General features: G+C 32.5%; 1 protein-coding gene across 2 annotated transcripts; it reads right to left on the bottom strand.

Annotated features, from left to right (window-relative positions):
* Positions 1-3,706: 3,706 nt before the first annotated feature.
* On the bottom strand, positions 3,707-17,030 carry LOC128163119 (transmembrane protein 98-like). Of its 2 annotated transcripts, none has more exons than XM_052826622.1 (6): positions 16,886-17,030; positions 10,268-10,448; positions 9,295-9,429; positions 7,331-7,540; positions 6,793-6,913; positions 3,707-6,468 (listed from the first exon to the last, which is right to left on the bottom strand). In XM_052826622.1, exons 2-6 carry the CDS (start codon positions 10,402-10,404, stop codon positions 6,346-6,348), a joined length of 726 nt encoding a protein of 241 aa, XP_052682582.1. In that variant the 5' UTR covers positions 10,405-10,448; positions 16,886-17,030; the 3' UTR covers positions 3,707-6,345. The 2 variants fall into 2 exon arrangements, with proteins under 2 accessions (XP_052682582.1, XP_052682583.1); XM_052826623.1 differs by lacking the exon at positions 16,886-17,030 and adding an exon at positions 12,712-13,978.
* Between the last annotated feature and the right edge of the window lie 141 nt (positions 17,031-17,171).

Below are 17,171 nucleotides of genomic sequence, written 5' to 3'. Positions count from 1 at the left end.
CTAGTGACTTTAGGTTTTCTCGGGAAAGAAGCTGTAATGACTTATAGAGCAATGAGTAGCATATTTCATGTAATACACAGTCCATTCAAACAGCAAAATTTGTAAAACAATCTTCCATCTATAAAAGCGAGCGCAGCTCGCCGGCGCGCAGCGCCGGCGCGAAGCGAGCTCTACCGGCAAGGCATGTGTGAATAGAAAATTCGGACTAGTTGCACATTCATTCAACAAATTTTTTTGGCGTCAGTAAATCGGACCAGTAATGCCTTGTTTTAATCGTCCCAGTAATTCCCTGTAAATATGGTTTCCCATTTCACACTCTCACGAGAACAAGATAAAAGACTATGTACATCATGCATAGTAAATAAAACCATTACATAAGACTATCAGAGTTGTCGTTCCTTTCGAGTGACGTCACAATGGATTTCTTGCACATTGATCCCGACCCACAATGCAATTTATCAATGTCGGACGATCTCACTAGACTTGATTCCTTCTCGCGAGAATCAAAGTAAAACAAAGAGAAACAGATAAATTGTGTAATTTCAAGAATATCATGCTTTTTAAGTAAACAAAACAGTATATTTCACTTAGTTTTTTTTTCTTCAGGGTTTTTTCAAAGACACAGACGACACTTGACCGACGTGAACTTTGACGTCACAATAAGGGGAAATTACTCTAAATAGTTATTGTAAATCATACCAAAAACTTCTCAAAATCTTGCAAAGCTAAAGAATGGGGACATCTTTTTTTTTAAATAGGAAACAGTTGTAACTTGCTCTCATTTGGATGAATGCTCACATTTATTTTATTCACTATATATTTACAGTAATTTCCAGGAACGTTTTCTAAAAGGGGCGCGGTAGCATCATTCAAAAAATATTTACAAGCAAAATGAAAAAGAAATTCTCAAAATCAGGGAGATTCTAATCCGGGTGAGGAATGGTGAGTGCGTAGTATGCATTTAGCTCTTTAACTGCTCAATGGTATCTTTATTTTCATATTTATTACATCCTCCGGAGGGGGGGGGGGGGGGTCCAAAACCGTTTTTCTCATATGATCAGCAAATTTTTTTTATACGTAAATTATTATTTTTTAAACGGAGGGGGGGGGGGGGGGGGGACTCCATGATAAGTCAATTTTTAATATGTAAGTTTAAGAAAAATGTCTGCTGCAAGAAAAGAGGAAATAAACTGCAATAAACATTATGTTAAAATCTTTATTATTCAACAACATTGTATCTGAGTTAAATGAATAAACAATCTTATAAATTATGAATAATGAAAATTTAATAGAAAAAATAGGCATGTTTATATTTTTTTTGCATTCAAATTCATTTACGTTACGTTGATACTTTTATTTTTATTGATTTATCATAATTCATTATTTGATCACATGCTGCGCTCGCCCCAACGGTCGCACCGTAAAACATATTAGGTTGAATGAAAATATTGCCGTTTTTTTTTTTAATATGTTTCCCCGTTGGGGGCCTCTTAACTGGTTCCGTTTCGTTCCGCAAAGTACCAATGGCCGTTTTCATTGACACTTTTTTGCCAGTCCGAACTACCTATATCAGTTTTCAAATTCCTACCCATTTTTGATTCAATTTAACAAAAAATTGAATGATGAAAATGCTAAGACATTTATTGTATCTGTCTTATATTATTGACCTTATTCTGCTGGCATAAAATTTTTAAGAGATCAATGATTAAAATTTTGAGATATGGTGTCTTTTTTAAGCATATCTCATTATTTTTGTAGTGTGTATCGTACGTTTATCTCAATGAAAAATTGAGATAAACCCAACAGAAAATGTGCAAATTAATGTTGACTAACAAATAAAATCTGAACTTTTAAAATTATAGAAGTGCCAAAAATATATGAGTGAAAAACAAAATTTCTGTCGAATTTCCTAATTTGCTAAAAGCCCTATTTAGTTTGAGCCTAATTCCATAATATAGTAGAAAAATATCGAATGTTACGTCAAAAATGATTCATTTCATGAAAATCTTACTCATGACATTGAAATATATAACAATATTAATTCGAGAACTCAAACACTGAACACAATGTCCTTAACACGGATTCAGAAAAGTTTTTTTTACTTTATATGTATTAAATGGTTTACTTGTGTATGAGTGACCTAAATCTGAATGCTAGAAGTCAAGTTAAAAGCGAGAGGTAAGAATTCATTGTTAAGTAAGAAAAGTTCGGGCCTTGTTTATAAATCTATAATGATTTTGCTATTAGGATTTGCTACAGGATGCAAATTGTTAAAACATGATTCAAAATGGGTTAAGTTTGAAGGTTTTTTGGGGAATGGTATTGAATGAAATTTTTGTGTGAACCTTTCGAGGACCGTTTTGGTCAGTTTTTGGTATAAACTAGTCAGTTCAAGAAATGATACCATTTTTGTATTCATATGTACACGATGGCCAGACATCTTTCTTAAAGCTGACATGAACTCATATAAGCGTTTGGTCGCCATATTAGTTTTGATCGCTCCTCTACTGCCACTGGGGTATATATACCGGTCGAGAAAGTTACGGTTGGTTTCTTTCCGATAGAGGCATTCAGGTTACACGGACTTCTAAATGCATGAACTACATATTGTAGTAAAATCTTTGTAGGGAAGAATAAAGGAAACAGCAATCAATAAAATACAAAATATATTTATTCTTTGAAAGAATTTCCAAGGTATCCGTACTATTTTGCACAAATAGTACTGCCTTACTTCACATGCACATCGAACACGTGTCTCGTTCATACAGAGTGCATAACGTCTGCATCTTTTTTAAAACCCCGGCGCACTACATCCAACACAGTAGATGAATGATAGTAAATCCAAGAAAGTTAACACTTAACATAGTTTCCATCGGTTTCTACAAAAAAAAATAAAAGGGAAATACACATGTAAGGCGTATTTATGAATTCATGTCAGCTTTAAAGGGGCAGGGTCTGATTTTGGTCAAAAATTATTTTTCTGTATTCAGTGTTTACAATGCTGCAGTTAAGCATTTCTAATATTCAACCAAAATTTGCAAATAAAGTTGTCCAGTTATAAGCGAGATCATAGTTCTTTGTCATGTAAACAAAGCTCAGGTCATGTTTATGTTAAAATTTTGAATGTTGACAAGAAGATTCCAGGTTTAGACTTTAAATCAATGAGACAAACGCAAGGTTTTTAAAACGAATTAGTATATTTTCTTTTTTTGTATATTGAACCAATGTGAACAAAAACATGGCATGAGCCTTGGTAAAGAATTGTGAGCTCTTGTCTATAACTCTTTGACCGACATTCAAATTTTGACTGACCATTATAAATCTATACTCAAGCATTGTAAACAATAAAAATAGAAGAAGAAAATTTGACCAAAATCGTGACTATGCCCCATTTAATGTGTCAGACGGTTTTATTTATAAATGTATTTTTATGCAAAGGGACAAAACCTGTCATTTTTATAGTGTCGTATATGCCTTTTAAGGCAAGTGCTAATATTTTATAAAATGTTGCATTGAGAAATGTTGTCTGTTGTATTGGTATGTAACACTTAAATAAACAAGTAATTACTTTTTTCTCTTTATTTGATTATAGAAGTATTTTTAGGGTCATTGTTTAAGCCAAACGTATATATCTTTTATCTTTTATCCATGAAAACATTAAAAATCTCCGTGTTAAGTCTTCATACACAAATGATCACCACTACCGTTACCAAAATGCATCACATTTATTGCAAAATATATCTATCTATCACAATGGAATGTTTGCTTTTTAAGCTCATATAAAGCAAAAGTACATATTTAATGCATTCTTAGTAAACACCTGGCAAACGCACAATGTTCATGTACATAAAGATACAATATATGTATATAATATATATTTATACAATATACAAATCAAATACATTACATGGAATCATTAGAGGACAAAAATGAAAAATACTGGTACAAGTTGTATTCAACCATCATATGCATTATGAATGGAGTTTTGTAAAGAAAATGGTGTAATACATGGTTCATCGCTAAGACATTTACTGTTTACATATGTATCACTGGAGTGCATATATACCTATAACCTTTAAAAAAATGTTTACCCTCAATTAAATTTTAAGAAATATTTGATAATAAAGTACTAAACACTAATGCAAAGCCTATTTACAACCTTACAAAAAGCTATAACAATAACCAGTAATGACTGATACCATAAACAATTTAAAAACAAAAACACAGGATGTTAATTACTTATAGCAGTAAACTGTCAACTTTTGATAAGCTTTAAACAGTATTACATTAAAGTAATATTAAATTCAAATAAAATCTGAAAGCTTATATGTAAAAATGTTTTTATTCTAATACTGACAGTCATTTTAATTAGGTATCTTTCAATGCAAAGAAATAAATAACTAAGATGCTTCCCTGAAATGGCAAACACAAGTTTCTTTCTAATCTTGTAAATTTTTCTCTTTTGCAAAATTCAAGTGCATCTATGGCATAAGGTTAAAGAGAATGATATGTAAGTTTATGGGTGGGGTTCACATCCTGTGTGGGTCTAAACTGTACAAAGAAACAAGCCACAACACAAATATATGGAAAACACAACTGGTGAAATATAATCACACAATGGGCACCAAAAAGAATGCAATTTTATGATGATAATATGAAATGTCAAGGCACTTCATCATGAATTAGAAAAGGAAGATAATCTCATTTATAGCTAAATGTTTTCTTCATAATTGCTGGCAACTGATATCATTTTTGTATTCTAAAACAATCCTTCATTTATTTGTTCAATGACAATGAAATGATATGAAGCTTTGACATAAAAATCCTTATGTAGATGATCATTTACTTTTGCATTTTTTCTTTATAAAACTTGCAAATTAAAAACCCAAATTGCGATGAAATATTTCACTTTCTGTCAATATTGTACAGTTTATTTTTCTGTCCCTCTATTATATTGCATTTGAAATATATATAAAAGCACTGATTATTAACATACACATATAGGTATTTATTATACATGTAATATAAAATAATTGCAACTTGTGAAATATTACAGTAACAGTATAATCACTGACAGACACAGGTAAACAAAAACCCAACACAACAGATGCTTTTGGTCCATCGTTCAATCTTAAACTAGAAACTATGGTTGAAGGTCAAGATCTAGTAAATGAATGAAATTTGAGATATATTTTTGCAATATGCTTTTTGAAAATAGTTTGTCTTAATAAGGTTTATCAGAGCTTAACTTTAAGATGGAAACATGATGAAAAATAATGTTTTAAGCTGCCATATTTCTGTGAAATATGAAGAGGAAAAGAGCTACAAATCATAGTTTTTTATTCCATTTATTATGTTTATGAAATGAAAAATATTCAAAATGCCTATTTTTTCTAAAAACTGCAAAAACTTATTCAAAATAATATCAAATTGAGTATAGGTATCTCTATTACTACTTATAAGATTTCAACAAAAATGTAAAGAAAATGCATTACATGTATTAGCATATAATTCCTTAAATTCATACAGCATAAGAAAAGATACATCAAATAAATTATGATGTAAAATGGATCTTGCACCAAAATGACACTCTGGAATAATCTACAAGATCTTGACCTTAACTCTTGATTCATGTATTTACTAAACATGACTTTCATACTGACATTATAAGAGTATGAACTTCAACATGAGTTATGCTACCTGTCACTTAGATGTTATTAAACATTGCTCTAAGATACAAGTTGTTACAGACAAACAAAAGACAAAGGGTTCCTAATAGTCACCATGCTTTGCAGATGACACATAATAAATAATATATCTCATTTTTAACAGCAACAAAAAATCAATACTAATCTCCTACATTTGATGCTGGAAAGTTGCTTGTTACAAATTGCACTTCAATTGGTTCAGCCAATAAGCTAGTTAGACTTGCTGCTGTGAATAAGTTTGCAAGAGTTGTGAGAATTCTTTTTGAGTTCTGCGACTTGTTGTGTAGATGAGTTGAGTTAGACTTGCTGCTGTAATCAAGTTGCTGAAGTTGTGAGAATTCTTTTTGAGTTGTTTGGCATGTTGCTGTAGATAAGTAAGACTTAATGCTGTATACAACTTGACTTGTGAGAATTCTTTTCAAGTTGTTTGGCCTGTTGCTGTGGATAAGACAAGTAAGACTTGCTGGTGTAAACAACTTACTAGACTTGTGAGAGTTCTTTCCAAGTTGTTTGACTTATTGCTGTGGATGACTTAAGTTTGTAGACTTGCTGCTTTGGACGAGTTGCTTAATATGTAAGGTTCACTCTGAGTTTTTTTCAACTTATTGCTATGAATGACTTAAGTTGGGGCAAATTGCTAGACTTGCGAGGATTCACTCTGAGTTTGTTGAGCTGTTGCTGTGGATGTTTCATTCTCCTCTGGTAAGCTCTCTGCCATCCATTTAGACATTTCTAGACTTAAACTTGCCTCCCTCAACACCTAGTAAAAGGTGAAATGTATAAAACCATGAGATGTGGTTCTACAAGTGCACTTGTACTACAAGCACAATAAATGTACCCAAGGTAATCAACATTTATTACATTTAAATTTTGTCAGAAACATAACATTATGATACCTGAAATGTTACATCCAAAAAAATATTACTAAATGGTAAAATCAGCCATGTTTTCACACAGTTACAAAGACTTGCAACATACAGTGTGTTATAAGCTTTATAACAGTTGGAATATTACATCCAAAGAAAAATATACATATTCTAAAGGGGTAAAATCTTCTATGCCTTCACACAGTTACATGACTTACTCGTAGATGCTCCTCTACGTCGGCCATTTTCTGGTCGATCCAGTCCATCTCCCCAGACAAGTGACAGGCGTGCTTAGTGACCAGGACCAGATGGTTGACAGACAGAACCAGGGCAGTGCATCTATAATATTTAATACAGCCATTTTATTGTACAGAAACAGACAAGGTTGTCTCAAAAGATTAAGTGTAGAAGGAAGAAATAAAAAAGAAGAAGGGAGATCTGGGGGTCTAGCTTATAGCTAGATTGATTTTGAAATACAATAATAGCCGGGTAATAACATAATTTTAGGTGGGAGAATTCCCGTCCCACGGGTCTTAGAGACAACCCTAAATAGATATATGTGGTAGAATACCAATGAGGATATGAATTATGTAAAATTTGAGAAACAATGATAATTATGCCTGCTGAACCTTCTACAGGTTTCTAAAAGCTAACGCCTTATGAATGGCTCATAAAAAATTCAAACAAGAAAGATACTCATAAAAATGTTTCAAAAGTGGGAAAGAGAGCTAGAAATCTTTAAGTTAATGAACAAACCTGGCTTCTAGCAGACGTGGGTCTAGTGGAGGGTACATGGCCACAACGACCTCATCCACACGGGGACTGATTCTCTTAGCGACTGTCACCACCTCTGTCAACAGTTCCTGGGTCTGAATGGTCTGGGAATTCCCCATCGTCATGCCGACTAGCTGCTCTGTTAGGTACTTGCAGGTCTTTAATACAGACAGACAGTGGGGCACCAATCCTCTGTAAAAGGGAAAATGGAAGTGAGACTGTGATTAGTCGCCCTATCATATTCTGAATTAGTAGGATATTCAACATCATCCACGTAGTTATACTTCAATTTATTACTGTGGTTTCATTAATATTCAAGGGTATCAATTTTCGTGGATGAATTGAAAATCACAGTTTCAAGGATAGGTAAATTCGTGGCCAATGGCCCTATCGATACAAAATGTTAATAGAAATTGCACTTCGATTAACATTTAATTTCATGGATCAACTAAACAACGAAATCAACGAAAATTGGTATTCAACGAATATTGATGAATCCACCGTGTAACAACATCTACTTCTTTAACTCCAAACCTCTGTAAAAAGATTGACATAAGTCTGTTAAAAAGTGGCATGTTGTTATACCAGGTAGTTTCATTGATTTTACTCAAACTTCTACTAAATCACACACACTGCTCAAATATCAAGTTAACATTACTTCTGAATCAGTTATACTTAGGTATGAAATCAAAAAGCCACAAAAACCCTGAACAGCTTGATCTGATATTTGGTTAATAATTCTTTTTTGACAAATGAACTACAGTACCAGTTTAAAAAGAAGCACCTGTACTCCTGTACTATCATCACTGACCAAGTCTGGTCCATGTATCTATAGTTACTTATGTGTTTGTTTGTTTAAATGATATAGCAATATCCACATAGTTGTCAAAATCATCATTAGCCATATCTTTGATCTAGATAATTATTACTTATACTGATTCGTCAAATCAGTAAAATGTATCTATTATTAATATATTTACCTTATATCATAAAAAGTTTTATTTCATATTTTATATACTTAACAAAATATCATCATCCACAATATCCTTCATCTATTATACACTTATGTAACATTTCCTACCTAATTAGGCACTTAAATATTAATGTATTAATTCTCAGGCCAAAAATTTCAAAATATAATGAAGCAGGCAGGAAGGAAATATTTTGGTTTTTTTTTTGCAAGATTTGCAAAGGGAAATAACTTAATTTTCATATCTCAACTGAAAATTGAGTTATTCCACTTTCCGATATTACAATAAAATTATTCAGTGGGGCATGTGGCAGTGGCTCGGAACCAATTCTTTAATTTCTTTTTGCCTGATATGAATTTATTAAATACTTTCATAACATCATCCACCTACATGTACAGTATTGATCAGACCCAACCTAACAACAGAGTTAACCCTAACTAAACCCAGGGTTTACTTTTGGGGTTTACTTGGGGTTCACTCTGGGTCTGCTTTTTGAAAATTTGCAATCACTTGTCGAGTTTATTTGGGGGTTATTGTGGGTTTATTCAAGATTTACTTTTTGAGGTGAACTGTACGCAGTGAAGTGTGAAGCAGACCCGTCTTTTATCTTTCCATCTTACTGCCTGTAATTCCTGCCCATAGTATATTCCAAATACATGTACATATGTAGCGTCTGCTTTCAGGGGTAAACTTCTAATCAGGGTTTACTCTCTGTGTCCACGCTGGGTTTACTCCAGGTTTACTAGTCTAAGAGTGGACTCAGAGTAAACCCTGAAAGAAAACCCAAAACGTTCCAAGTGTAAGTTGGGGTTTACTTTCTGTTTGGTTGGATCTGATCGGTCCTGTAGTTATATATATAAATCTGTCATACACTTAGGTAACATTATCCACCAACATGTAGTTATATAAATCTGTTATACACTTATGTGACATCATCCACCTATATGTCGTTATATAAATCTGTAATACACTTACGTAACATCATCCACCCAGTTCTCGTCCTTCAGGATCTGATCCAGTTTTGGATCACTGATCTGGACATCTTCAAGCTCCACACCAGCAGATCCGGGTCGCTGTGAGTCTTCCTCAATCAGCTGGACATCTGGTCGGCTGCAAAAAATTAAGTAAAGAGTGAGTGAAAATTTCAAGACTTCTATCTGCAGTGATTTTTCTACATGCATGCAGAGAAATTCAGGTGAAAAATTTGGCCTTTTTTTTCTTGCAATTTTTTAAGAGTTTTTCCCAAATCAAGTCTGCACTTTAATTGCCTCTCTAATCTGTATTGCCCCAAAAAGTACATGTTTTGTTGCAACTGTATCAATTGTGGTTGCAACAATGCTTTTTTTATTTTAAAAGTAAGAAAGTAAAACAAAACGCACTTAATAACTAATGATAATACAATGTACAACATGTTTTGAAAAATCAGTATGATTTACTTTACTTTGCGATCTTCCCTTCACCGATACATACAGTCTATAAGCTTTGCGATCTTCCCTTCACCGATACATACAGTCTATAAGCTTTGCGATCTTCCCTTCACACATACATACAGTCTATAAGCTTTGCAATCTTCCCTTCACACATACATACAGTCTATAAGGTTTGCGATCTTCCCTTCACACATATATACAGTCTATAAGCTTTGCGATCTTCCCTTCACACATACATACAGTCCATAAGCTTTGTGATCTTCCCTTCACACATACATACAGTCTATATAAGCTTTGCAATCTTCCCTTCACAGATACATACTGGCTATAAGCTTTGCGATCTTCCCTTCACAGATACATACAGTCTATAAGCTTTGCAATCTTCCCTTCACACATACATACAGTCTATAAGCTTTGCGATCTTCCCTTCACACATACATACAGTCTATAATCTTTGCGATCTTCCCTTCACACATACATACAGTCTATAAGCTTTGTGATCTTCCCTTCACAGATACCTCGTTTCGCTGTGTTGTTGTGAGATCAAATCCGTCTCCTTCTTGCACTTCTGTCGACAAACAAATACAAGCGCGACAACAGATCCTACAAAAATGGTGGACAGTATTCCTATTGCTATGGCAACCACAAGTTCCATGGCTATGGGCTCTCCGACAGACTCATGACGTCACATCTTTAGACCTGTAGGGAATTAAATCTTAAAACTCTACACGCTTTATATTTTTTTTTACAAGAAATACATAAAGAGGAAAATATATGTTTCTCTTCTGACTTTACTCGATATTCACTTGATTTTTAACCTTTCCAACTCTATCCCTAACATGGTACATGTATATATACTGTAGAAGCACACATTTTCCTTGGGTCAAAATTTCTTTGTTTTTTAAGAAATACAATTTCATTGAAAACAGTATCGCCCTGTCTTAAATTCGCCCAGACACTAATGTGTTTCAAGAGAAATAATATGAGACATAGGAACTCGCCCAGTCTTAAATTTGCCCGCTGCCAACGACAACGAAAGGGGCAAAAATAAAAAGGGGCGAATATATTTCCCTGTATACAGTAATACAATTCGGTAACTGACACTCACTTTTCACTGATTGCTATAAGGAACAAAAACCAATTAACATTAAAACTGTAATTAAGCTACATGTCATAATATAATCATTGAACATCTGTAAAACAACAAAAACTATAGAGATTATTTTGCATAAAAATTTCCAAAGAGAAGAAACTGTGACTTTGACTTTTCCAAATCCATTTTTCAGGCACCTGTTTTTTAATTAACATCCCATTGGGCAAAATACCTGTATTTATACCTGTGCAATACCTGCCTCAAAATAATTCACTTATACTCCATTTGACCACAGTAGCATCGACTTTAACAGCCGTGGCCCTAATTTAACCACCGCAATGTCTCTGTACCGGTATAGTACAGTGCACAAAAAGCCAGGAATAGGAACCAATCTAATGCAATGTCCAACAGTAAAAAAAATACAGCTTCACAAAACACTTGCATCAACTCCAGACCAAAAACTAAATGGCTGCTAAAGATCCCTCCCTGATTACCAAACGTGAATATTAAATTGTTTTCTGAATATCCTTGCCAAGGAGCCTCGCTTATAATTGTCGAAATAACGAAAGGACATAAATATGCATCAAAAGTTTAGAACAAAAAAAAAAGGTAATGTTAAATTGAAGTGACAACAGCTGATTTATTCCGGTAAGCTGTGAATGCATCATGTTGACAGGTAACACAAGAAGGTGAGGGATTCGACACATTTTCCTTAGGTTAATTTGAATAAATTTGCATGTCATACATGTCCAAGACTAATGTATTTAACACTGTCTGGATACCAATGAAACGTGTAAATGGTATTCACCTCATTAAAATAGCTTTACATATGAATATAAATTGCTTCCCTTCCAAGAATCATTAAAAATTCATGGAAATGGTTTTTCTTTTTCTTTTTTTTTTTGCTCTTTTATTTTTTAGCTTCATTGCAATAATTCTAATTATTTCCTAGCCAGGACAACTTCTTTAGCTAGTAACCATTTTCTGTTCATAATTACTTTTTAATTAAGAGATCATTATCATTCATCTGATATGTAAGCACTCTTATAACAATGAATAAATATGTCATGATCAATACAAATTAAATACGATTCAATATAATCGTTACTTTGAGTGCCAAATGTCAAAACTACAGCAATTAACATTTGATTCAGTATACTGATTTTTAGCTCAAAATGATCAAATAATAAAATTAAATACAATGATCATGTTGATAGGGATACCGGTATATTAATTATGACATGTTTATATGGTTGAAGAATAATATAACAACACTGGAACATAAATACATGTACAATATCAACAATACCCATTCGGAGATCAATACAAATATATGTATCAAGGTCAATTTAAATCATTTTAAATGATTTGAGGGGTTTTAAGGTGGTATGGAACATCTTTCAATATTAATGTGGATTAAAGTACATTATATAATTGAAATACTTTCATCAGTTTAGAGTTTTAAATTTCATAATAATTAACCAAAAAATATGTTTTAAAAATTTTTGGAAAGGTAAAAATTTTAAAAACCCCTGCAGGATTCCAACTCAAGAATAGTACCTCATAGTCATAAATAGTACCTCACAACATGGGGGTGTCCGGGCCACACCACCTTAGGCCACAGTACTTTTAGGTGTTTTCAAAACAAATCCTATTAATATAATGCATGGTTTTCATGTGCATCACATTCAGAAATAATATTCAAACTCAATGCTCTGTGCAATCAAATTGCTTGTAAAAAATTTCGAATTGAATAATTTAAAGTGAAAAGTTGGCATGTTAATAACCGCTAAAAAAACTGGAATGATCAACAGTGTTGCATTGTCTTAAAAAGGACATGATGAATTCAAAACAAGGAAAATAACTCACAACAGGTTATCCAAATTGTGGAACACTTCTGTCACAAATAGACCCTTTGTTTCGTTAAATGAGAGAGAATTCTCTTGGTATGATAAACTGCACTTAATTTTAATGTTCACTATGCAGAATTCCTCCTTTTTCTGGTACACAAAGGTCAAGAATTCACATTTTTTTTACTTGTAGCATCAAATTTTGTAGAACTTAACATATCCACAAATTTTACCACGTTAAAATTAATTTCTAAATGAGAACTCCGTTTCCTCTGCCACTTGAATATACAGGTTGATGTACAGGTTTGCCTCTTAGACTAGAATTACTGAATAAGCTAGGCCGTCAAATTTGAAATGCTTCTAAGAAGATTTTTTGTAAAAGATTTACCCTGATGAATGTTCACAAATCACACAAAAACTCGTGCAGCAGTCGTAATGCCATACACATGATTTAATGGAGCTAATTGAGCGAACAGTAAAGGGTGTCGGAGTCGATATGAAAAAAACTCCTACCCATTGCCGATGTGTCAACAAAGTGCATTTAAATTAGCTTATCTGGGCTACGTCAAGCGAAAAAAAACAAAGGCACTGCCAATATCGCACACCCATATTGACAGGCATCATTATGATTAGCAGAACAAGATCTGATTTTCAGATGAAAAGCTCCGGAGACACCAAGATTGGGGTCAAATGGTATGAATAGAGGCAACTCTGGCCAAGAACTGAAGGACCATTGATTTTTCTAATTTTTGTTTTATCGGGGTAAATTTCATCTGCAGACATATCAATGAAATGACTTTTTTTTCAATGGTCCATGCAGACATGTAAAATAATGTTTTGTGATCTTGGCGTATGTTACGTAATTTTTGTAAAACTTCAAACTGATTGCTTGAGTCAACAGATTTGTATGCCATATTTTAAATTTGATACAGGTCCACAGTTTTAATGTAAACTGTTCATGGTTTTAATGTTGTGGTGAATTTCTCAATCCACAGTTTGTCAGCTGCATTAAAATACCTTTCTATCTTTACGCTTAGGTATTCACATAAACAAGGAAGAAGATTCAAAGTAAACTAAAATTTCATTTATATGCCAATTGAATAAATTTGGTATTTCTACACTAGAACATCCATCTACAACATTTGAGATATCTAGCTACAAAGAAGATGGGTGGATTATAAAGGCGTGTAAAATGCCCATACGCAGTCGGATAGGATACTGAAAAATTAAAGTATCAATAAATCTGATGTTTTTTTTTAAATCATTGAAAACAATATATATTTAACAAATCGTTGATTTTTAACCTATAGGACTGGTATGTTCAATACTTGGAATATGTTGACTCAAACAGGCGTGTACGTATCAAAACCTGCAAAAACTGTCATTTTTTAGAACTTCAGGGCATTTTCTTTTATAGAGTGGGTCTGTGCTCCATATTTTTCTCATAGTCTAATTAAGGTCTATTGGAAAACAAACCGATTTCAGTCAACAAAAACGTGAAGAGATGGCCCACTATACATTAAAAATATCATTTTGTATCCCAACAATTGAATGTTTTGAAAAAATAATACAAGTCCGGTAGTTCGTGGCCTTAGTCACACATAATATTTAAAAAGCCAACTTTGTTGTGTCTGAAATGGCTCAGTGGTTAGAGCACCTGGCATAAGCTAACCATATATATCTAGGGTTTTTATGTTACGGGTTCGATACCACCAAAATTTTCGACGATATTTTTTTTCCTTATTTTTTGTTAGATATATTAAAAACTGACTATAGTTAGAAATTTTGCTTTTGCAAAGTTTTATTATAATATATTTGAATAGATTTAATTGGGGAAAAATAAATTCAAAATTGTATTTCACTACTAAACAGAATGGGCATTTGCGCCATCTTATCCCCCATCTTCTTTTGTTGGATATACATGTAAAATGCATAGAATCTTGTTGCTGTTAAATCTTAACCTTAATAAACATGATAGCTTAAACGCAATGAAAATCTTTAAAAAATGCTATCTTGTTGTTAATTTTTTAATTTTTTTTTTTTACAACACACATAATCAATCTTATAAATAAAACTCATCACATTTAGATCTATGATGCAGGAACATGTTTGGCAAGTTATCATATATATATAGAAATGGGTCATTTCTATTTTGGGAAAACAGGAATTGAGATTTGGGGAAAATTAACAAAGATGTGAAAAAGGTACCTCTTTTTTTTAAATTGGGGATTTGGGTTTTCAACCATTCTGTATATTCAAAACCCCATATAAACTTTAGCTTGAATAAATTTCTAGTAGTTATATAAACTTCATTAATAAAATTGGGTTCAAAAAACTCAATTTTGCAATTTCATCAAAAAACAAAAAATAATTATACCTGTTTAAAAAAAATAAAAATTGCTTAAGAATTCTTTGGTATCAAATTTCGATACTAAATAAAATTCAAAATCTGATTTACTAAAAAAATATATATTTTAATTGAAAAGGGGAATTCTAGTTACCATAAGCTGAAATTAATTGATCCATCTTATAAGCAATATATGCAATATACCAAATTATCTGCCATTTTGTTTATCAAAATAAGCTTCTAAAATAATAGATTGTCTTTGGTTAGATCTATGTAATTTGCTTGGCAGCTCAAATGACTGACATTCATTATATATGTCACTCAAGAGTGTATTTTATGTGAATTTTAATTCAACGTTTAATTAAATACAAAATTAACTGTCAAGTTAGATTTGTTGCTGAAAATCTTAAAGCGTGTGCTCTGTAGTCAGGAGATGTCACAGAAGCTGAATCTCTAATAAACTGGGAATCAGTAAATATATTGACAAGACCAGCAAGAGGATACATGTATTAAGCAGCTATCCCAAGATACTCAATATTTTGTGGTATATGGCACCTGATTTTTCCGTTAAAATTTCATATCAAATGAAATTTTTTTTTGTAAATCTTCAAATATATTGAAAGAAAACTTTCGAACATACTTTATTGAAGATTGAATCAAATGTTTTCATTTGCACTTAATTTTCATATCACTAATCTGAAAATAATAATAGAGTTTCAAAAATTCATGTGCCCCTAATTTGCCTAAATTTAGGAATTCTATCTATCAAATCTAAATATAATGAAGGTCACACATGTATGATTCAAAATTTGACACAAGAAATAACCAAATTAACTCTAGGGATAAAATAAACTCCAAATTACCGAAAAACATTAGTTTGTACCGGACATCAAATAAGTTTGAAAACCTTGTTATTATGGTTTTTGTGATATCAATTTTGAAGATGTTGTTTATTCTATTTTGTACAAAAAACAGGGATGTCTTTAGAGCAGAAATCATCCATCTGTAATGTAAATCAATTGACCTTCAGCGTTTTGACAAGACAAATGCGCTGCTAGAATTCAACATGTTTGAACTAAAAACTGCGCTCTGAATCTGCACTCTGCTCAACTGTGTTTACAGTACATATACATGCAGAGAACTAGATGGCTAAAGAGAACTTTGGGGGGGGGGGTATTTTTGCCATGTATTTTTTTTTAAAAAAATCTATCAATATGGAACTATTTCCAGAAACTAAATTAAATGTTATTGTGAGTTTCCTCTATTATGTACCTCAGTGATGTTAAGCGTGCCTCTGTTTACTATGTCTAAAAATATCACGACGTCAAATGTCAATTTCAGCGCGTGCTACTATGCGTAAACAGAAATACAGCGATACTATAGAACCTTCGATATGATAGGCAACAAGTATACTTTTGTATATCTTCAAAAAAGTTATCCAATATCATTCAGCTGGTTTTCTTTTCATGAAAAGTAGTTTGATCTATCTTAGTAATATCAATAAAAAAAATAATGATAAAACCATAGACTACAAATCTTCTAGGATAAAAAAAATTGGGGTTTTCTGCAGTCAGAGACATTATTGTCTCCGCTGCAGTGTCCTCTCTTTAAATTTAGTAAAGTGTGCATGTCACTTCATAAAGAAGAATACACATTGAAAATCAAACGAATGGATGAAATTTCTTTGGATAAAAACTACGATATAATTAAGTTTTACAAAGATTCCGTTTGACAACAGCCTCAGATGAACTGTGCATTAAAGATGTACACGCTTTTTCTCTCACTTGGCATTTTCAACAGTTCTTACTCACTTCCTGTATTTAAGAAACAATGTATTTGTACTTACAGGTGAGTGACACACATTCTACCGACACAGGTAAGACACCGTCAATCAAATAAAAACAACCACCTGCTAAAAACACGAAAAATGGCGATTGTTTGCTTAATCATCTAGGCGCTTAAAACTATCACTTTTCACCGCCTCCTCTCAAGCGCACAAATAACCACAGAGTGTGAATGAAGAAAATCTCAAAACCAAATTGCTTGCATTTGATTTTATTTTTCATACCTGATTTTTTCTCAAAAATGATAATTTCTAATTCACATTTAATTATCATTTTGCGACTTGATCT

Source organism: Crassostrea angulata, chromosome 9, assembly GCF_025612915.1.
Source record: "Crassostrea angulata isolate pt1a10 chromosome 9, ASM2561291v2, whole genome shotgun sequence".
Classification (NCBI taxonomy): Eukaryota; Metazoa; Mollusca; class Bivalvia; order Ostreida; family Ostreidae; genus Magallana; species Magallana angulata.
This window is presented reverse-complemented; position numbering and strand designations above follow the sequence as displayed.

Coding starts and splice junctions, on each gene's coding strand:
- LOC128163119 (XM_052826622.1), bottom strand. CDS start 10,404: ATGGAACTTGTGGTTGCCATAGCAATAGGAATACTGTCCACCATTTTT. Junction 9,430..10,267: donor CAACAACACAGCGAAACGAG/GTATCTGTGAAG, acceptor AATTTTTTGCAG/CCGACCAGATGTCCAGCTGA. Junction 6,469..6,792: donor ACGTAGAGGAGCATCTACGA/GTAAGTCATGTA, acceptor ACCTTTTACTAG/GTGTTGAGGGAGGCAAGTTT.